General features: G+C 37.7%; 1 protein-coding gene across 1 annotated transcript in view; it reads right to left on the reverse strand.

Moving 5' to 3' along the window:
- The window catches only part of KCMF1 (potassium channel modulatory factor 1), a 45118-nt gene that overhangs the window by 21129 nt on the left and 925 nt on the right, over window positions 1–23064 (reverse strand). Inside the window, exon 2 of the mRNA XM_084225025.1 lies at window positions 1080–1247. Coding sequence (XP_084081151.1) covers window positions 1080–1247 — 168 coding nt within the window. The remainder of the gene's footprint in view (window positions 1–1079; window positions 1248–23064) is intronic.

Genomic DNA, 23064 nt, shown 5'->3' on the forward strand with positions numbered 1-23064 from the left:
GTCCAGCATCAGCAACATCATGGAGCGGTGGACTGTCACAAAAAATTTCTCACAAGTTACAACTTATTTCAACTACAATGCAACACAAACAACAAACTGGATAAGACATAAGAGAGATAGGTACAATGATAATTGGCTCCAGGAATTAGGGGATGAATATTGTGTGTATGTTCAGAGAAGTTTGATTGATGTTATTGTGGTTTGTTGTTTTGATGCCCACCGTTGCCCCGCTCTGTGTGGCTGCCCAGACAGCCTGGGCTGTCCAGGACATGTGGAGAGAAGGCATGTACATGTGCCCCTTGCATGGCCTGCTGGTAGGGGCGCGCTGCATGACAACACCTGACCTCCAATCACCTTGCAGGAAAGTGAAGTAGAGTTGACTGACAGCCTTTGGGAGGGGCCAGGAGCAGCCATTTTGTGGGTGAGCACATGGCAGTCTAGTTCCATGCCCCCAGCACTGTCCTTTTCCCTTATTCAGTCCTTTGCTGTATTTTGTTAAGGTTTAGTAAACCTTTGAAATCTTTAAAGTGAGCGGTCATTTCTCAAAGACACAAGAACAATTATTGTTTATTTTAAATACTGACAAGGCTTTATAGTTAGAAATAATTCTTGGATTAGGAGATCAACAAAGGAATTCCAAAAAGACTACATTCTAGTCCTTACCACTAATCTCTCATACTCATTGCAGCCCATCACTACAGCTTTCCTATACTTACAGTCTCACAAAAACCACAAATGAACTACCTTCCTACAAAAATCTCACCAGAATTTTTTTTCTACTTTTAGATTGTGGCACTTTTAACAGTAGTCACTGTTATTAATTGTATTTATTAGTCTCATAATCTGCTGTAATCAGACCAAAATAAAAAAAATCAGATATACATATTCAGCAGTTAAAAAAAAAAAATGTAGTTCTTCTATCAAAGAAAACATGCCTGCCTATTGGAACTGAAGAACTTAGCCCATATTTTTAGTGCACTAACGGGGGAAGTGATTAATAGTTAGAAACAGGAAAATCAGCATAATGTTTATGGACACAATACAGCAACAAATTACTGGAGTTTAAAATGATCACTTACCAAAATCTACTCTTGTTAGTATGCACTGCATTGGATGGTCAGTTGTATGCCTTGTTGTCGTTGCACCACTTTCATAACAAGTTGCACACAGATCGTAATCGTAGCAAATTAAACACTTGTACCGGCGGCCTCGAAAATTTCCTTTTAAACATGCATCACAGCTGACACCTGTAAACAAATAAAATTGCTTTAAGACAACAACAAAGGCATTTATTTTTCATGAGAAAGATTTGTTGCTACTGCCTCTCAATAACTAATAAGAACCAACATGTCTGACATGTGCAGCTGACACAAGACTCAAATTTTTAAATGTATTTGTATCTTTGAAAGACACCATTCTCCCAAAATTAGGATCTTGAATTCTTGAAGTAAAGCACACTCAAGCACTGAAAGAATAACAGGTTAAGTTATAAAAGCTCTTTGGCTACATCTTCCTACACACACCTTTACCTCATAATTTCAATTGGTATTTTGAATGTTCAGTCAGGAATTGTGCCCCTTTTAAAAGCCAAATTGTATAATGACTGACCGAGAGGAAAGAAAAACAACAACTAAATCAATCACTGCTAAAAACTTACTAGTTTTTCAACTTTTAATTCAACACTTCCTAATATTTTAGTTCTGAATAGACATTTCATGTGGTGTAGAAATAAGGACCTTTTCCCACGTTCTTTTAATTTAGGCTGCATCAGTTCTCTCCATTCTATTTCTCCCTTAAACTCATTCTTTGCAATGTAAAGTTGTCACACTTGCGTGTATCTGAGAAAGGTTTTATAGCTTCAAGAAGTTTTCATTTCTCTCTGTATGGTTTCAGTTCAGAAGTGGCATCATCTTGTAACCTGCAAAAGGCTAGCACAAATGTCTTTCAACTGCAGCAGCAAATTAAGGGCCTTCACAAAACAAACTACTGTGTACAACCAAGGCAGGATTTGGATCAACACCCTCTTTCAGCATCACTTAAGACTTCTTCTTCACAGTTTGGCAAAAGCACAGACAATTTAAGAGCAAAATGCCAGAACAAAACAGTCACATTAGCCATATCCCTTTTTTATTTTAGGCTAGTTGTCAGAGGACTGGTGCGAGTTACAGAATTTTTTTTTGCCTTTGTTTCTACTACTCCCCGAGGTAGCATCTAATATAAGCTTTACCACAAGTAATTCAGAAACACATTAATAAGCAATTTCTTTTGAATCTCCCCAACTTGTTTAAACAATTGCAATATGACATTCAGAGGAGCAGTGAGCAAAATTATTTTATCACTTTTGCCTTTAGTTTTTCCGCCTACCAGGACAGCTTCAGGCACTAATCGCTTCTAATGTCTAAGCATGGTGCTTACGTGAATACTGAATCTAATTTTTTTTATCTCACTGCTTATATATTCTGCAAGCATCACTCTACATGGAATAACATGTTAAAAGAAAGTATCTTCAGAATCTTTGTTAATAGCTGAACTATGTTTTGAGGATGGCATATTACCATCTTCAAAGTTGGTTTGGTTGGCTTAAAAAAGAAGAAAAAAGGTCCTTCCCCCTGAACTTTCATCTATCAACTCTGAAGGATTTTTAACAATCTGATGATTTGGACATTGACAGCAGGCTAGTTTCTGGGAGCACTTGCTTGCTAAATTTGTAGTCTGAATTTCACTGCTTCAGTTGGTTTGTTTGCTTTTTTTCCTCTCACACAGAGACCCACAAAATTCTACCTATGCAGCACACAGATGCCCCCAACAATGGATGCTGTACATACAACACTTAGCAGCTACTGGCAGCACTGTGAGTCTCTTTGTTGCCTACTAAACTTTCTAGAAAACAGTTGATCAGCAAGTTAGACGTCCCATTGAAATAAGCAGACTAGTTTAACCTAGAGTTTTTGTCAGACCCTAACAGTTTTCCAACTGATGTACTAACCCATGCTTCTCCAGAAAGTAGCATTTCTCCCACTCTTTTCATTTAAGCTTGGAACAACTGATTTAATGCAGATGTAAACCTCTTTGCAACAAACTCCTGTCATGTATTCTCTCAAGCATTTACATCATTCCTACTTAAGACAGACATTTTTAAGAAGCTCTCATTTACAGGTTTTCTTCACATCAATACTTTTCTATCGATGCAGGATGACGCCAGTGTAGGGAATAATGTGCTCTGACTCCATGACTTCAGAAGGCTGAACAAATGCTTTATTAAGCTATACTATATTACACTAATACTATATTATAAGTATACTAAAGAGATACTAAAGAAAAACCTGTGACTCTTATCAGACAGTCACGACACAGCTTTGACCTAAATGGCCAATCAATCCAAACAACCATCACCAGAGTCCAACTAACAAATCACTTTCGGTAAACAATCTCCATAACACATTCCATAAGTGCCAAACAACAGGAGCAGCAAGTAGAGATAAAAATTGCTTTTTCTTCTTCGCTGTGCTTCTCACTGCCTTCCCCAGGAAAAATCCTGGGGGAAAGAATGATATCTCTCCCTTCAGAGAATGTGAATACCACACCTCCACATTATTCCAAACTGCAGTCTCCATATATGATGTGATACTAACTTCAGGGAAATTCAGCCATAAACGTAAACTACGTAATGTTTGTATTTAAAACTTTAGAACATTTGCAGTGAGAATCTACTGGGTCTTCAAATAACAGATTAACTTTGTGACTTATCATCAATTATTAGAACATCTATAATCTGTTGCAAAGAGAAAAACTAATATTAACATAACACATCCCTATGGCTGGTGAAGTCAGACCAAGAGAATTGCAATGGTCTAGAGACAGCATTATTTCTACATCTCTCAAAGTTGGTATTTTACAACAATCACCACATCTTCTGCTCTGAGGAACAGGCTGGCAGCAAGCGTACCAAGTTACGCTTATATTCTTATCTGTAGCAGAGAATGAAAATGGCAAAAGGGAAAATTATGAAATTGAAATAAGGTAAACATATGAGGTAAATACATGTTTAAATCCCCAGACCTCTTCTCAAATCCAGCAGAATCTCTTTTCTAGAAATTATATTACTTATTTTTCCCTTTATATAATAGTCAGCAAAGTCAGGCCTGACAGTTCTTCCTGTTCCTTTTTAGGCCTATTTCTTGGCTGCCAAAATCTTGACTACCTACCCAACATGTGATCCAGAAACTGAAATAACCAAATAATTTCCTCCCACCTTATTCTTTCTACTATAACAAAAGCTTTTGATTTTAATTTTTTAACTTTCATCTTTATATCAACTTAAATTCCAAAAGTTCATTCCACCTCAAACCTCAAACCCCCAAAGATAACAATTTATTTAGCATAGCATGTCTTTCAGCAGTATGTGTCTATCCAACATTTCCCTGCATTTACCTTACGTTTCCAAGGTATGTAACAGATTCAAGACTGTGAGATTAAACAGGATGCATCCACATTGGTCATGGGTTTTGTGAAATCCCCCCACCCCCACATTCTGAAGAAGTTCACTTTAAAGCAGGGAACAAGAGCAAAGAAGCACCCTAAGGAAAAGCATGAATACTCTGTGGAAAGTAATAAGATACACTTCTGACTTGCAAGAACAGTTACTACTGACTTCAAAAGACTCAGAGAATGAAATCCTATTGACTCCAAAAAACTTGCTGTTCAATGAGAACTTCTGATTCACCTTATGGAAAATATTGGCTTGGAATGGTAAGAGTAAGAAATATCCATTTAAGTTAAAGATTACATTACATCATACATGATATTGGAGGCATCCTCAAATTTTGTTCTACTTTGTTACTACTATACAAGTACCAATAGACACTGCACAACAGTTCACATCTAATTAAAACCTTTCTGATCAGCATAAAAATGCTCTTTTAATGCAACACTGTTCCAGCAGAGGACAGCATTGTGCTAAAAATCTAAGGAACTTTGATTCACCTTTAACTATCAAGCATCAGATTCTAAAAGTTCCTTCAGAAGTATTCCCTTGCAATATCAACTCTCAGTCTCTCTAGTTTGACTCTGAGTGAAGTGAGTCCAGACATACCTAACAGTCCCATCAATAAAGTATGCTCTAACCCTTCACTACAGAAGTCTTACTACATTTTTATGAAGCCCACATCTTCTTTTCATCCAGGTCAATTACTTTTTACATGTTGAATGGTTTGTTGAGTGATTCTAGGAAAAAAAAAGGTAAACAAAACTGTTCTTTCCCAACACCTTTCATATTTTAATCCCAACAGCCAAACATACTTTGATCTTATGACACAGAACTGTTTTTACTAGAAATTACCTAAAATTAATATAATTGGTCCTAGGTTTAGATATACCAAAGAGAGCACATAATTGTTATTTTCATAATGGAGAAAATATGGTTCAAGTACTATACACACCAGGATCAATTTGTATTTACAATTACAAGCAAAGCTATAAGGTAACATCAGTGAAAGTGTCTTGTAATGTCACAAGCCATTACTGCCTTGGATAGACACACATTTGTAAAAAAAGCAAAGGTTTTCCCCCCACTTAGTGTCCTTGAGAACTAAGGGCAGTCAAAATAATAACAATGACATTTAAAGCCCAATAATTAGACCCAGACAAAAAGTTACTTGAGAAATTGTAGAAAACTCATCACTTTTTTTCTTGTAAAGAGTGTATGGTCAAAGACGAGTAATACAGAGATACTGAAATAAGTTCCAGCCTCAACATGAGGCCTTCAACTTTATCAATATTTTGAATGTATTGTTAAATTTTTAGAAATTTCCAAGAAAATACCAGTCATTAGGAAACATTTTAAACACATATAAAGCCAGCATCTGAAGTATTCAAACCATGAAAACAACAATTAGCTCCAGATAAGAATATTTAGTCATTCTGCTGTTCCTGAGAATTAAATTCCTCTCTCTTAGCAAATACACAAGAAGACACTAGTTTCATGGGTAGTTATCAGTATCTAGCATTCCTGTCAGCAGCTGAATATCCAAAACCCAACCTTCCAAATTAATCTGGTTTTTGTTCATCAGTGCTCAGAGTGAGAATCACTGTATTTCTTTAATGTACAACACAAATACAAAATTAGGCAATCAAGGGTTTCTTCTCCAGAAAGAAAATGCCAGCTACTACTTACATGAAGTACTGAAGGGTTCACCCTTCTAAAGACTAAAAGTATTACATGGAAGAGTACCACTCAGTTTCAAGGGACTAGACAAATGTTAAGGTTTCTACCTTTTAGAAGCACCAACTTAAGCATGCAAGTGAAAATTGAAAAGTTGTGCTGCCGCTTTTGTGGTACAAAAGTCGGCAATCTGTATACTGCATTTTATTTATATATTAAAAAGATCATACATAACACTACTTTTAAAATGCATCTGATATGCTTTAGTGCAAGGTGTCCTTTTAAAGGATTGCTCTGAGTTTGTTCAGTTTTAAATAAATTTGTTTGAGATTAACTATCTCATCTGCAGTCTACATGACACACAAAAAGTCCAAACCTTAAGATATTCTACTCAAGAAATTCGTTTCCAAGACTGAAGAAAGGAAAATATATGCCATTCGATACTTAATTTAAAAAAAAGCCAATTGTTTCTTACTTTAATAGATTAATTTCTCAATGCAGACTACTGCCTAGTTTGAGAGGTCAAAATCTAAGAACTACTACTGTGAGCATTTCACTAGAAAAATCAACCAAATAGAATGTTCATTTTTGTTTACCTTTCCTCATGTTTACTAAAGCAAACTGTGAAAAGAAACATTAAAGACACTTACAACATAGGACCTACTTCATCACCATTGCAGCTACAAGTACTGAACAGAAAATTCACACATGATACCCCTGAAATAATCAAAAACTCTCTGTTCCCTCACATAGCCTGTGTGCAACATGGCTGAATGCGCAGGATCTTCTTACAGCAAAGTGGAAGAAGCAACCAGACTAAAAAGAACATGTAGGACCAAAGTTGCAGGCAGAGATGCTGTTGACTTGGAAATGGGGAAAAAAAAGGGAGAGGAAAGGGAGGGAAGTGGGCCTTCACCGCACTCCTTCTCTGGAGTCTGGAGTAGAAACAGATGCCTGAATCTGCTCACCTCTCTGTTTTCAACAATCTTCATGAAGCCCACTTGCATAGTGCCTGATACTTAGAATCACTGAATCATCAGGTTTAGAAAAGACCTTTACAGTCACAAAATCCAACTGTCTGCCCAGCAATACCACTGTAATCCCATAACAACTAAACCGTATCGTGCAGCATCAGATCCAGATGCATCTTGGATATCTGGCTCCCCTACCCCCTGAGCAAACAATTCCAATTCTTGACTATCATATTATTTTTTTTCTAATATCTAGTCCAAATCTTCCCTGTTTCAGCAGCAGTCCATTTCCTCTTGTCCTCTCACTGCATGTCTCTGGAAGAGACAGACCCCCATCTCACTACAACATCCTTTCAGGTAATTGTAGAGAGTGACGAGGTCCCCCTGAGCTTCCTCAAGACTAAACAAACCCAGTTCCTTTAGCGATTCAATTTTTCTGGACTTTTCAAAGCCTTATGGCCCTCCTCTGGACACATCCCAGCACCTCAATGTCCTTTTTAAAGTGAAAAGACAAATGAACACAGTACTCGAGGCATGGCCTCAGCAGTGCTGAGGACAGGGGGACAACCATTTCCCTGGTGTAAAAACAAAGAATCTAACAGTACAGCCAGCCCAGCAAGTTTCAGCCTTAATCCATGAACATCAGCCAGCCTGCTGCAAAAAGAAGTTTTTCCATTTTTGCTTTCACATCCCAGGTTGTGGAAGTTAAACACACAACAATTTCAGTCATCTTGGGGATCAAGAACAAGTGATTAGCAAGCACTTCTGGAACATGCTCAACTCCATGCAGGAATCATGCAGAATTTCTGGTCAAGCCAATCTGGATTTCCAATTTAATATTTAATACCATCTCACATGTCTCTTATCACTCAATATAATTTAATTTGGCCATCAAAACCATCACAACACAAAAACCTGCTGAAGTACTGTAAATACATTAAAAATAAACAGATTGCAATACAGCACAGAAGTTTGTAGTGGGGCAGCAAAGGAACTGGCACCAGACATGATTTCATGTAACAGCTCTGTTAATCTGGAAGATGGCTAAGAGCATGTGAACTCTATTAGCAGAAAAATACTTACACTGAGAAAGCTACCAAGAGCTGCAGGGCAAGAAAATAACAGTAAAAGCACTAAGCTACATCCTCTATCTAGTAAAATCAATGGCAAAGTTTCTCACTCAATAGGACAGGACCATGTTCTGAGTTTGTTTCAGGATGAGACAACAGAAATACACAGCTCAGGCAAGCACCAGCTAAAAGAGAATTGGGGCAAGAGAAAGTATATCACACGCAAATGAGTTTTACAGGTGTAAGAGACATGAAGAAAACTAAAATCCTAAAAAGAAATTAAATAAAATAACTGATACTTCTCTGTAGTCTCCTAAAAAAATTAAGATACAGTGTTCTCCAAAAATAAACCTTTCTGCATTCTGGACTGCTATTATTTAGGAAGAGTGGCATAAAAAGGGAAAAACACACAAGGATAATAAGACACATGTCCCATCAGGCTTGGGAGACAACTAAGTAATACAGACCAGTTAAAGAGAGAAAAGTAAACATACTTGAAGAATGCTTTTTCTATGAGCCACTGTTCCAGGCAGATAAGAAAAAAGCACAAAGCCCACAACACCTGGTAGAGGCAAAGAGAAGCTTAGCCAAAATTAACTATTTAGGTACACCTTAGACATAGCTCTGGCGTAAGGAATACACACTCAACTTTAGTCCTTTTGCACTATTAAACTCACTCCTGATCATTTTAAACATCATCCAAATAGGCAAACATGGCAACCTTTTCCAACCCTGCGGAATGAGGAAAAGGCAAGATTTATCACAGGTAACAGTGCAGAAAGTAGACAATACTGGCTGGGAAACCAAAGAGCTGGAAGTGAAAGACAGAAGAAGTCTGCATGCAGCAAGTGCTCCAGCTTTAGTAATAATGCTTTGTGATTGCACGTCTTGTAAAAACTCAGACTTAAAAAGACTTGCAGCAAATGGTCTGGAAATACATACTTTTCAGATCATGAAAACACATATAGAAAGCAGCTGGAAGAGGGAAGTGGTTCTTCTCATCATTAAAGAAAGCAGTAATTCCTACTACAAAGTAGTCACACCTAGATTCCTCCCAACAAACTCAGGCCATAGAAAGGAGCATAAAAACACCTTCAAACTTAAAGACTATCTTCAAAAATCACCATTTTGAATGGCATCACATTGTCATAAAAGGAATTTATCTTTCCTTAACACCACAAGAGGTCTAGTACCTTGTCAAAATAATTGTCTCTCACAACACAGAGGGGAAGTAGGAAGTTAAAGCCCTACAATGTCTTCATTTAAGTAGTTTCAATATTCTATCCTGGGCTTTCTCAAAGCATTTTTCTTACTCTGAACATAAACAGAGTGCCTTGGCAACTTTTCTTCCTACACTCCATTACACAGAACTGCTTCTCAGGTTGATGACATGTCTCCAGAAACTACAATTGCTTATGATAGGAAGGCTATACCAGAAGTGCACTGTGGGAAATAGAGTAACATAAAGCAAAAATTATTCATATCTACTTCCATCAGGCTTTGAGTTTGTTCCTGTTCCTCCCTCTTCTTCCTTCCAATTTTTCACAGCAGACTTCTTTCCTCATTCCAACAACCACAGAATGGTCAGCATAGGAAGGGGCCTTAAAGATCACCTAGATCCAACATCAGTGCTTTCACCTAAACCAAGTTGCTCCAAGCCCCATCTAAACTGACATTAAACAATTCCAGGGATTGGACATCCATAGCTTCTCTGGGGGACCTGTTCTAGTGCCTCATCATATTCAAAAGAATTTTTTTTTAACATCTAATCTAAACCCATCCTCTTTCAGTTTGAAACCATTCTCCCCGGTAAAAAGTCCCTCCCCAGCTTTCTTGTAGGCTCCCTTCAGGTACTGGAAGGCCACATTTAGGGTATCCCTAAAGCTTTCTCTTTTCCAGGCTGAACAATTCCAGTTCTCTCAGCCTTTCCTCACAGGAGAGGTGTTCCAACCACCTAATCAACCTGGTGGCATCCTCTAAACTCACTCCAACAGTTAGTTCCATGTCCTCCCTGGGACCCAGAGCTGGATGCAGGGTTCCAGGTGGGGTCTCACCAGAGGGAAGCAGAGGGACACAATCCCCTCCCTCCCCTTGCTTTGGATGCAGCCCAGGACACATCTGCCTTTCTGGGCTCTCAGATCATGTCCAGCCTCTCAACCACCAGCATCCTCAAGTTCTTCTCAGCAGGGCTCCTTTTATGTTTTTCATATGGTCCCTGTATTGGCAACACAACCATTTGTCAGCCATAACAAATGCCTTACCTTTCCTCTCGTTCTTCTCATGAGGTTCACTGAGCTTTATTACCTATAGTTTCATTTTTCTTGTCACCTTAAACTGTACATGCATAAAGAACCAAATACAACCAAAGTATTATGTCCTGGAATGCTTCCGTGATAGTCCTGACCATCTCATATGTATCCAACTTACTTTTAAGAATAATTTACCAACCACACTATTTGAAAACAATATGTCACAATTTTTCTAAAGAGCTTCCAGTCTATCCCTGAACACTAAAATCCATCATTAATTTGTAGACCATAGCTCAAAAGTCTTCTGTATTTAAGTATTTTTAATGTAATTAGCTCATCTTCTAAAACAAGACTCAGATGTTTTACTTTATTTGATGAACTACAAGATAAACCAGGTGTCAATAATAAAGCATTTTATCAAAACAGATAAAACATACCTCACTTCATGATTTAAGAAAAAAGGAGAGGAATGGTCAAATACCCTCTACGTCTTACTACTTACTACAGGCTCAGCTGCCATGCCACAGCTACAACATGCATGAAACAGTATTTTAAGGATAAAAAAAAATTAAGTGTAACAAACAAATCTGACAGATCTCCATTGAAAAGCTTTTAAACAATCTATTAGGGGAAAAAACCTGTAATACAAAGATATTAGTGAGGAAAACCTAGATAATGAAGCAGGGGAGGGTGGACATATGAGAGATATTTTAACTGTTTTACCTCAATATCTGCCTCTTGAAAGCACAAGGTTTTCCTTTACATTTTCAGACTAACTTAGAAGCTCTATTCTCCACTGCCCACTGCTTGAATTCCACACAGAAAGGTGGTTTTCACCCACTGAACAGCTGAGCTTCTTCAAGTTCTCAAATGCTGATGATGAGCAAAATCACTCATCCTCAAACTTGTATCTTCTGCAATTACTGTACATGTACACTGGTTTTTAAGACTGCCTCATTGCACACTGTGTTGGACTCTAAAGTTCGATTATGTGTCCAACATGCAACCACAAACATAGCAACTCTGCTAGTCCACACATAACTGTAAACTATGGCTGGGTATGAAGGGCTGATATCCCTTCAATTTCCCTTACAGTCTTCCAGTTGATGTCACTGGGATGTAGGGATGAAGAGACACCTTCAGCTCATTCAGCTGAACAGGATGTCTACAATCCTGGTACAGCTTCAAGACAGCTGTTATTTTAACAGATTTTCTGAGCTCTCCACTGACTGTTGCAACACACCAGCTATCACAAGACAGTAAACATTAGTTCCTTTCCTTCCAGGTTCTTCTGCATGTGCTAGAGTTGCCAGCTACCTTACTTCACTGACATACATTTAAGCAGAGCAGTTAAACTCAGCAGCAACTCAGCACTTCTTACCTTCACAAAGCTTATGGCTCTGTCAGAACTATAAGCTTTTTCAGGATGAAGGAGGTATACCAGTGCACCTGAAAGGCCGTACACATAAAACATATTATACAGCTAATAGGTTTGTAAGGGTTTTTTGATTTGCAGGCATTTTTCAGTACAGTAACAGACCCAAATGTTGTAACTTAGAGCCTATGGCACAGTCAATAGTGAGTCCATTTTTCTTGGGTACAATTACAGGATGCCTATGATTATTGCACGAGGAAAACTAAAGGACCCAATTATTTACACACAACTTGTTTCATCTTCTTTAACCCTAAGGCTCGCTCAATCCTGAATATAGGCTATCAGATTTCCTCAGCAGTTTCTAATTTCTGAGATATCCCTGAGTCCAGCAGCTTCTCTAGAGTTTTTCAATTAACTAGAACAAACTACAGTGTAGACTTTTAAATTTGCTATACACTGCCAAGATCTCCAAATGCTCAGCCCTGTGAAAGAACATGCAGGCAATGTCATCCTACTGATTAGGGACATTTAATGCCATGCCCTATTGCACAAACTAGGAAAGTGTCTGCTTTCTTGGAAAGCGATAATTTTGGACGAAGGACATTTAGAAGGAAGGAATAATAGGTTTGGAAGAAGCTCAACACAACATTTAATGCAAGCATGACAAGAGTGTTCATCAGCAGATGACTTGAAATACTTCCCTTGAAGAGATACATCACAATACTTCTAAAGGTTTGAGCCTGGAATCCTGCACCTCATTCAACTATCACCTTGACGTTCTTCAGTCTTGGCTAAATAAATGTATTTGGAATGTAATTCCCAACAATCCATTCCTTCACTTTCTGGTCATTTCCCTTTAATTCCATATTAACATCATTAACTGAGCTTTCAGGCACAATAAGAATGATACCTCACAGTAACTGGCTCCAATACATAAAAGCTGGGTAATATTCTAACAAACTACGAGATATCCCAAAACTTATTAACATCCGCCATTTATACCTTATTTTTTTTTAATGTGACATGAGTTAAAATTGAGTTTGTATCTTGCAGATTCTTTGCTTCTAAATAAACTTCAGACAGCAATCTGCCACAGCACATTATCAGCAGCAACCTCGACCAGTACAAATTTCACCAATAACAGTAAATTATTCCATTATCTACACTATACAGACAAGTTTATATTCTAATTGATCTTTACTTGTGCATCTTGATTTACAAAGCCATTCTTCTACCGCAAAATCTCTACCTGTTTTCTCTGCTCATCACAAATATCTTTCAGAATAAGGAACACATATGTTGTCAGATCCTGCATGGCATTTCACAGGCCTTATGACAAACAACCTTGGAAAAAATACCTGCAGATCACAGTATGCGTTCTTTCTGAATTCAGGATGGCAAATAGGCTTTTATTTGTCTTTGGAATTTTCTAAAATTGAAGATAACCAAGGGAGAACAGAGCTGGAAAACGTTTCTGACCTACTCCTAAGTCAAGACATTCTGCAGTTTCTACTTCATCTTCTTAAACCTGTGAGGTATCTAATTAATATAATCAACAGGTCACGGTTAACAGCAGAAATAACTGACTTTCATCTGCACAGACATAGATCAAACTATACTTACTGACATCTTCATCTTACCAGAACAGTACAAATGATAGCAGGAAACAGGTATGGAATTAAAATAATCTGAGTTACTTTATGCACATCTAGACTGAAAAAAGCTTAGTCATTACATATAAAGCTCTGAATTTTCTACAGTTTTGTGAAGCTTAGATATCTTTCTTCAAGGGCATTCCTGAAATCACTTTCCCAAACATACCTCCTTTTCCACAACTATTTTCAAAGAGTCTACTTTAGACATGTGAAAAGTATACCAGCAATAATTCAGGGGGTGAAGTTAGTGGCCTTATTTACTCTCAGGAAGTAAAGACAGAGGAAGCTTCAGAGGCACAATTATGTCTGTCCAGATGTGACCTTCGTTCCAGCACTATTACTCTTGGTAAAGTTGCTCTCACTTCATCGGTTGATCATAAGCTGCTTCTCACTACAGAGATTTTCCACTAGCAGAGATAACCCACCTCAGCTTGCATGCTGAAATACACGTAACAGCTAAACACCATCTCAGCATGCCTGCCTACATTAAAAGCATATGCAAATATGCAATAATTCAAACATTTGCTTGTTGAGCAGAAGTGATGTGATGGTATCTTGAGCACAGAAAAGCCTTTGTACCCAAACCACAGATTTCTTCAAAGTTAACTTCATTCTGTCATGAAAGAAAATCCAACTTTCTTTCAGACAAGGGTTTATAATCAAAACTCACAGCAGTTTAAAATTCATTCCAGGTGAACAACAATTTCTCAGCATGCACAGCTAATACACACACATGCACACACACACATAAATATGCAAAAATATATTTCCAGTAAAACTGAATGTCGGTTCTTACCAGAATCATTTATTTGGAGATAAAGACAGAAGTTATTGATGATCATACAAGAGGTCCTTACATGACTACATACTAATGCATTTGTGACCTTGAAAATCATGTATGATCTATTGCTGCCGGAGCTAGGATACTTGAGATACCTATCAAGTACCCAGAGTATCACCTGTTTAACAGCTCACAGCACTGCTCTCCCACCAGGCACCTCCAGGACACCGCTATTCATCTGCTAAGTTATTCTCATATTGTTCTAGGCACACAAGCAGGTGTTTATTTCTAGAAGCTGCCATGAAGTTCCTCCCATACCATCAAGCATCCAGAAACAACTCTGTTGGTCTGAAAACTGGTCCGGAAATTTGTTTAAAATTACAACCCTAATATGGATATTGATATTTTTATCTGTCACAATAATTTATGCTGATTTCTACACTGTCTATACATAGATTTCACTTCATCCCTTCAAATTTTTATAGTAAATACATAGAAAGAGCCAGTAGAAATAACCTCCAGTTAAGAATACTAGCTGCTTTTGTATCAATGAGCTTTAGTAAATAGCATTTACACTAGGAATCAGCTGTTACTGAAGAGTTTTGTAAACAATGACTTTGCTCAAGAAATAATTTAAGAATACATCAGTCATAACCTAGTAAAGCTTTCACTATAAAAGCACCTCATCACATCAGCCAACCAACAAAACCAAAACACAAATCCATCTCTGTATCTGGCTGCTTAAAAACCCTTCCAGCAACAGCTTTTTTTTCTGAAATAAGTGAGGGCAAGTTGTGCACCAGAGCTCTGCTTTTCAAAGCGGCTTACACAGGCAGGCATTAAATTTCTATTGCACTGGCACTCAACAGGGGTCTACATCTTCCCAAGGGGTTGTTGAAAATCCCACCCCAGAGCACTCAAAGGAGGAAAGTAGGAGAGGGAGAGCACAGCAAGGGGAAGAAAGAATAGCGACAACAAAATAAGAGGGTAAAGGATAAGAGATCAAAGACAAAAAGAAAGAAAGCAAAGATAATTTATCCTACCAGAGACAGCACCTCTTGTCAGACAAGACAAGAAACATTGCCTCCCAAAAAGAATCTGGCACCAGGAAGTGGCAGAAGGGGGAAAGACCAATCTGACCTGAGGTGAGAAAAAGAAATGCAGTTATATATTTTTTTTTAGAAATTTGTTGTTTCATCTTACTTTTGCAGCATATTTTTTAAAAACATTTTTTTAATTAATATTTTTCTTCATCTGTATTTTTGTCAGTTATGACAGTGGGATGATACAAATCAAATGTGGAACACGATCAGCAGTATTTTGATAAAAATGAGAAATTAAAGACAAATTTTAAGTAATGTGGGGGCATAATATGAAGTGACAGCTGCCAACAATATATGATAGTGAAATGTCCCAATGAGTAAAAAATTTGGAAGAATGGACTTACATGTATAAAACTCACTGCAACAGAGTACAAGACCACTAATTTCTACCTGACTGCCTGACTGCCTACTACCTGTTGGCAAGATAAAATCTACACCTGATATCCCATGTGGACATGGGAGAAACATCACAGTCTCTTGTGTGCAGGTTCCAAGTTTATTGCAACAAAAAAGTTGCACTCAGGTCTCCAACTGAGAATGGGGTGACTTACAGAGACAGTCTCCTAGAAGCTCCAAATAAAGCAATCACAACAGAAAGAACTAACACAAACATGAAATTCACTGCAGGGTGACAAATGAGCAATAAAAAGGAACGCTCTTAAAAAGCAGACCGTAGACTACGCCTAAATTTTTTTACAAATATTTAAACATTAAAAACCAAAGAAAATAAAAATTCCATCAAGTGAATCCATTCATCCTCCCCCTATCAACTTATTCAAATTTCATTCTCTGGCAGGTGGGGCGGAGTAATTTCTTTGTAAAATGTCAGAGGCTCTAGTGACTTCTAGTCATACTTAAAAATTAATTCCAAACTATAACAAGTAACTATAACTTGAAGTAGTAGAAATAAAGCCATTACCTGCACACATCTCTGATACACATCTCCAAGTCTTCTGTGATGCTGCCTCACAATTTTTACTTGGCACAGATCTAACTTCTAAACTTAGTATATGACGATAAGCCACACGAAACTTTTCAAGTAGATCTGAACTGAAACGTTTGGTTTATACATATTTTCTGAATCAGTGAAACTAATGAGCTTGTCTCTATGCCTCACACTGAATTCCAAATGCTTACCTTACTGTGTCAAAATGCTACACTGAGAAAAAAATGTGGATAATCATTAGGAATAGATATACAGAAAACTGTTGAACAAGTTCAAATCAGAAACTCAAGTGATGCTTAAAGGAAAGAGAGCTAAGATTTAAGATCCTTGACAGCCACATTTGAATCAGAAGTAGTTAAAATACTAGAGCAGAAAGTTTAAGATAAAATTCAAAGCTTTAACTGTTAAATCTGGATGTGAAGTAGCTTCAAGAACAATCAATAAAAAAATTCTCCATAATCTTATCACACAGTGTACGAAAAAGCAGTTCCATTTTATTCCTTCCCTTGAATTAATGAAATTTCTTCTTGTATTTGAAAAGGGGGATCACAGATTGTCTTTTATGCAGCGATGCCTTTCTGAAGCAAACACCTTTTTGATTTCTGTCCATGCAATAATTCCCCCTCACACAGCCTTACCTCCTGAGTCACTAACAGCATGCTGCTTGAGTTTTCTGAACTGCTCACAGTACCTTATAATGTTAATAACGTTGTTTCTGTAGGAGAAAGCAATGCTTCGGCCTATAGCCAAAGTTCTGCATACCCTTCTCCATTATGTCTCCACTTTCAGAACCTACAGCTACCAAATTGCTCATCTGCTGTAAATCCTGTAGAGGGGAAGAACACATTGTATGTGGAAGATTTAACCCAAATGATTCCAGGAACAAAAACCATGGAAATTCACTACTTTACTCACACTAGAATATACGGATCCAAAGTATCAATCTATGGTCAGAACCTATCAGCTGTCATCTAACACAATTATACTCCTTTCTTAAAAAATACCACCTTACTCAGGGCAGCAATGTGTACGATGTTCAGTAAACAAAGAGAAAAGTCCCAGTTTGAGTTGGTCAGCCAGAGCCCTCAGTTATCACAGAGTTCAAAGAAATCTGCACTGACTAGGAATTTTCTCACTGCCTTCTCTCTGCAAACATTTTATCTACAGCATTTCAGTGTAGCCCAAACATCAATGAATTAACTTCAACAACAACTTCTAAGCAAGATTTCACTTCTCTTGAAATAGAGGGAAAACACAGCATGTAAAGAACAAAACTCTAAGTCTGCTGAATTCAGTCACCCAATCTGAGATGCTAAAGGATGGATTTTTAAGAATTCTTGATTTTCTATGACTAAGTGAGCTTTTTTCAAAGCTCACTGCTCAGTTAATACAGCTGTAGGTGTGAATATTCAGATCCCATAATCCCAAACCAGGTCTTCATAAGGAACAAAGAGCTAACAGCTACCCATAAATTCTTGGCAAAGTAACTTACCTAGCAGTTCATATGAACTGCAACAGAGGACGGGACAGCTGATCCAGCTTCCCACAACAAAGCTCCACTGTCAACACCTTGGCCATCCTTTCTTTCTGTGGTATCTCTATCTGCTCATCTGCTGTACACTCCCAAACACTGAGCAATGGTCTAACATAGAGAACCATCCTGCATACCCTAAAGAATGCAGGGTGGTGTGGAGTAGATAACATGCAGCTGTGTACAAAATAAGGATACTCAAACAAGGTTGAATTATTGCTGTCTTTGCAACCTGTCTCTGGTACCTCCCAATTCCTGAGTGACATTCTTCAAATATACTGCTGTGTCCAGCAGCTTCTTGAGTGTATTAACACTTTTTGTATTAGTCACTGATTTGGTTTTGTATTTAACAATAACAGAAGTAACGTAACAATAAAGACACAACAATGAACAGTGATACCAACAACTCTCCCTCAAATGTTAGCAGTAATGTAAACATGCAAAAGTATTTGAAAAGCTTTCCTCTTTTTATTAAATTGTCTGAATTTTATTTGTCTAGTACCACTCAAGCAATTTTCATGGCTCTATAAATTTCCCCCAAATCTGTTCCATGTTCAAATCAACATTTGGAAGAGAGCTTTTTCACCGTTTTTCTCTCTTCACCCCCACCCAATAATGTTAAAGTATCACAGTTCTGTTCCAGTTTTCCTGCTTAAGATACAGGCTATCAGCCTTTCAACATCAGTAATTTATATCAGATCTTTTTCTCCCTTTTCCTATGATGGTGCAATTATTTTTTATAAAGACCTGAGAGAAAAAGCTCCCTTAACAAACATTTTTGGAGGACCTTGTTCAGACTCTGCAGGAACAGCAGCAGCTTAGTTCACACAGTTTCCTAAACCAGAGCCAGAACCCTTTTATTAAAACCTAACCTCCATAAAGCCAGTAAGTATCTTACCAGTTAAAATATGAATTCTGTTTCCAGCTCTTTTTATCATTAAATGATTCACTTCTCTTAAACAAGTTTAATAAAAAAGCAAATTACTGTATTCAGATATTTCCAATCATATTTGCAGCTGTTTACATTTTATGTTGACATTTTTTGTGCCTAAACACGGCTGTCGCTAGTCAAATTGTCACACAAACTCATTTTCAGATACTGCACTACATCTGTAATTAGATGCATTAATATGCTACCATAGAGTAAAACTAACAAAAGTACGAAACACTTTGCATATGCATTTAGAAAATGCTTTTGAAGACTCAAATATTACTGCAAATTCAAAAAAACCTAACCATTTTATGTTGTATGTACAACTTAATCTGGACTTACATTCTACAAAAGAGATCTCAGTGGCAGGAACATATGAAAGAATTTATGCTTATTCTGTATTGTGAAATACAACAAACTCCTTGTTTGGAGGAGATGCAAGCAAAGTAAGCACTGGAAAGCAGCAAGTTGTAACTGGTCTCACACAGGCACATTTCATTACTACATGCCATACTTCACCAACACCGTACCTTGGGTACTTTGTACGAAAAAGATGTAGCCTTTTAAGTGAATTTGAAATTTTACATGCAAAAATATATCAATTCTGCATTTTGTGTGGCACCTTTCTAACAGACACTATATGAAGTATTAAGTTATGCATCAACTGGTTGAGCACTGGAGTTTGTAGTATCCTTCTGCAGCTCAAGTATGACACAATTATTGCGTCACTACAAAGGGTAGAAATTACTCTTGCTAATGTTTTCAAAAAGTTTGTTTCAGATTAAGTTTTATGTTTTGTATTGTGACCTTAAAGAAAACACCATCAACCCAGACTCCCAATCTTTTCACTGTACAGCCAGAGGACTGGAACTAACATTACCCTTATACTAATGGTTTTCAAGTGGTTGGTATATATTCAACTCTAACTATGATTTCTTGAATTTCAAAGATCAAATTACATGCATTTCTTTTAAAAAATTTACTTATTTACTCTTCCACTACAAATAAGCACTTGATTTCAATATCTCTAAGCAACACATTTATGTATACACAAAGAAAAGGGGCACAGAAACATTGGCTCCCTACACTAAAAGGATCTCAAAGCCAGAGGAGAATATTTGGAAAGGCCATGTGGTCCTGACAGTCACTGCTCTCCCTTCCTACTGTGTTACCACCATCTATTCACAATTTATTTCATGTGGGACTAGGATTACCTACAGATCTTTACTGATTTTGTAAGAATACAGATGGGAACCTGCAAAAAAAAACCAGAACCAGCATTGCTGACAGCTCTTTGAAGCTTAAAGACTACCTCCTTTAGTGAGAACAAGCAGAAAAGGATGGAACTGGGTCTGGGAGTAAGGAACAGAGCATGAGAGATGGAGAACTAAGTGATACAGGTGATATGGAACTGGGAGCCCTCTGGAGATGCCAGCTGTAGGGAATTTGAACCCAGGCCAGTTAATGCTGTTGCGACCTAGTTCCACAAAACAAGTTTCAAAAATCATCCTGTAATGATAGTCTTGGAAGTCTCAATTCTCGATTTTTCTACTGTCCTGGGTGGCATCTACTGCCAAATAAGAGAATCAGTGCCACATGTTCACAAAAAGACAGAACCTGTAATAAGCAAAATAGCTCCTCATAAACTTTCCACAGCATAAAAAAAAAGAAAATTACCTACCTGTTCCTTGTAGGCTGCCAAATATTACACCACCACCTACTCCTCCACAGAAGGGCTAACCCAGAGAAACACAGCATATTGCTCCTATAAAGGGGAACAACATGAATACCAAGACCAGGGAATGACCTCATGTTGCATTCTACAAAACCAAAGGCTAGCCTCCTAACACCAAATCACAGAACAAAAATGGTTTTGAAAAATTAGAAGAGCCTAGCAATGCCGAGAGATAAGTACTTAACTCTTGACAGCATTACCAAGGAAGTCTCTTGAACACTGAACAAACACATTAAAAAAAGCAACACCAATTCAAATTCTAGTTGGGGTCCATTTTCCTGGATTTGGGAGAAACAGGAGTCTGGACCTGATGTGTGAAATATGAGCACAGTGAAAAGGCAGGCTGTGGTGAAACTTTTTGTGACGGATAACAAAATCTCACATTTGAAAAAACAACAAAAAAAGCCAACTAACCAAAATACCCCAAACAATTGTTTTCTACAGATTATTTTGCCAAAGAAGCAATCAAAAAAGCCCAATGGAAAGTAAGAGTAAATCTCTATCAGATGCTTTACAGCCTACTTCAAGTCCCAAGCCTTTCGAATTCTAACTTCCCCAGCATTTACACATCCAAATACATACGCATACATTTCCACCATAAAACTGGTACAGCATCCTGATTCTGTCAAGAAATATCAATAAATCTTGTTTGTAACTTTGTGTACGGTCCATTTAAAAGAAAAATACACAGAAAAAATTAACATAAACATGATTGAAACTTGCTTTTTCCCATACTCTTCCAAGACAGCCATCTCCAGACTAGTCATACTGGATCAAAAACTGTCAGCTGTGAATAACCTTGCATAGTTCTGAAGCAAGAATCACCTTTCTTTTTGAGTATATAATTTCTATGGATTTCCAGAGTTCTACCAAAATCAAGCCCCCAAACCTCTTCTCCATAAAGCTGGAAAGCCATACCTGCCATACTAATATATGTTATTCTATCCCTGTAACAAAAGTTGCCCAAAAGAACATATCTGAAGTGTGAAGTAAGAGGAGAATCATTGAGAAATTAAGAGACAGGCTAGCTTTAAAAAAAAAAAAAAATCACAAGGATACAGCGGTAGATGTCATTTGTAATCTGACAGTGTTCTCATGGTTTCAGGAATGCATTGTTTGTTCACACACACACCTGAGAAGTCCATGTCCACGATCCAAAACTCACTCTCGCTTACCAATTAGGTAATTAATTAGGCAATTATCTCTTTTTTTTTCTAACTAGGTGTGTCTAAATGAATCTGCTTTGGAAAGAGAATATTAAGCCCAATTTCATACACAGTCACTCCTTTTTAAAACACCAACAAATATCAAAGACAGGAAATGTAATTTTTCCTGCTACAAACACCTAACAACTGAAAGGAAAATTCATGCTATAGTCTCTATAAGAAACACACAAGAAAACCTACTTTCAAATTCTATTTTAACAAAAAGACAGGGCTGGAATGTCTTTTTAACATATCACCACTTCTTATAATAGTCCATGCACTTGTCACTGAAAATCACTAAAGAACACCACATGATATCCTTATCATTACGATAAAACTTGCATAATTTTAACCTGTTCAAGTTAGGAATGCCTGTAGTCCACTACTGTACATAAAAGTATTATGGACACATGCATAACAGCAGATACTTGCAGGCTGCATAATCCTACTACACCACCACCAACAGCAACTTTGTGATCAACGATCATTTCATTCCAGTTAAAAACTGCATCTTTAACAATAAAAAAAATCCATCTCCACCCTCCAGGGAAAACATGAAGGCAGGGAGAGAAGGGGAGAAAAAGCAGCAATTTTACTAAGCTTTAACTTTAACAACAAACAACCAAAAAAAGTTAGTTGATTTAGGGAAGACAACTCTTTGATAGAGATGAACACCTACTTGCACAAACAAGAAGTGTGCAAAATACTGCGACACACACCAAAAACCCTGCCTAAAATCACACTGCCTAAAATCAAGCTACTAACTAGAAGCCACCAGTACGAGCCACAAATATCAAATTCTCCTATAATGCTTCTGTCAAAATGTTTTAAGATTAGATGAAATGGAGAAATGATAAATGAGATAAGAGAAAATGAAGACAATACTATATTATGTTCCTAACATGGCAGAAAGTTATCTTTTCAGACGACATAGCCTGGTTTTATAAAATACTAGTTCAAACACTTTACCCACTGGTAAACAAGTGCAGAAAAACCGAGCAACTTTCTCTCCTGGCCTCATGCTCCCATCTTCTTCCTGAAGAAATTCCTTTCTTAGCTTCCATCTCTTCCTCCACCCTGCTCCTTCTGACTACCCACTGAACTCCTGCACGGCGGTAAACACAACGAGACCAGAGGCAAGCAGCACACAGAGAACACGTTTCTCCGGCGGCCTCAAAACATGCCACTACTACACCAGCACCGGCCTCCTCGGCCGCAAGGAAAAACCGAGGGAAAACGGGTAGATCCTGGGGCCGCCAGAACACAAGCCACCCCTAGTCAGGGCCAGACAAGCTGCCCGCACACTTCTGCCCAGGGCCTCGCTTCCCCGGCACCCAGGGGGGGCCTGGAGC

Source organism: Fringilla coelebs, assembly GCF_963513975.1.
Source record: "Fringilla coelebs genome assembly, chromosome: Z".
Classification (NCBI taxonomy): Eukaryota; Metazoa; Chordata; class Aves; order Passeriformes; family Fringillidae; genus Fringilla; species Fringilla coelebs.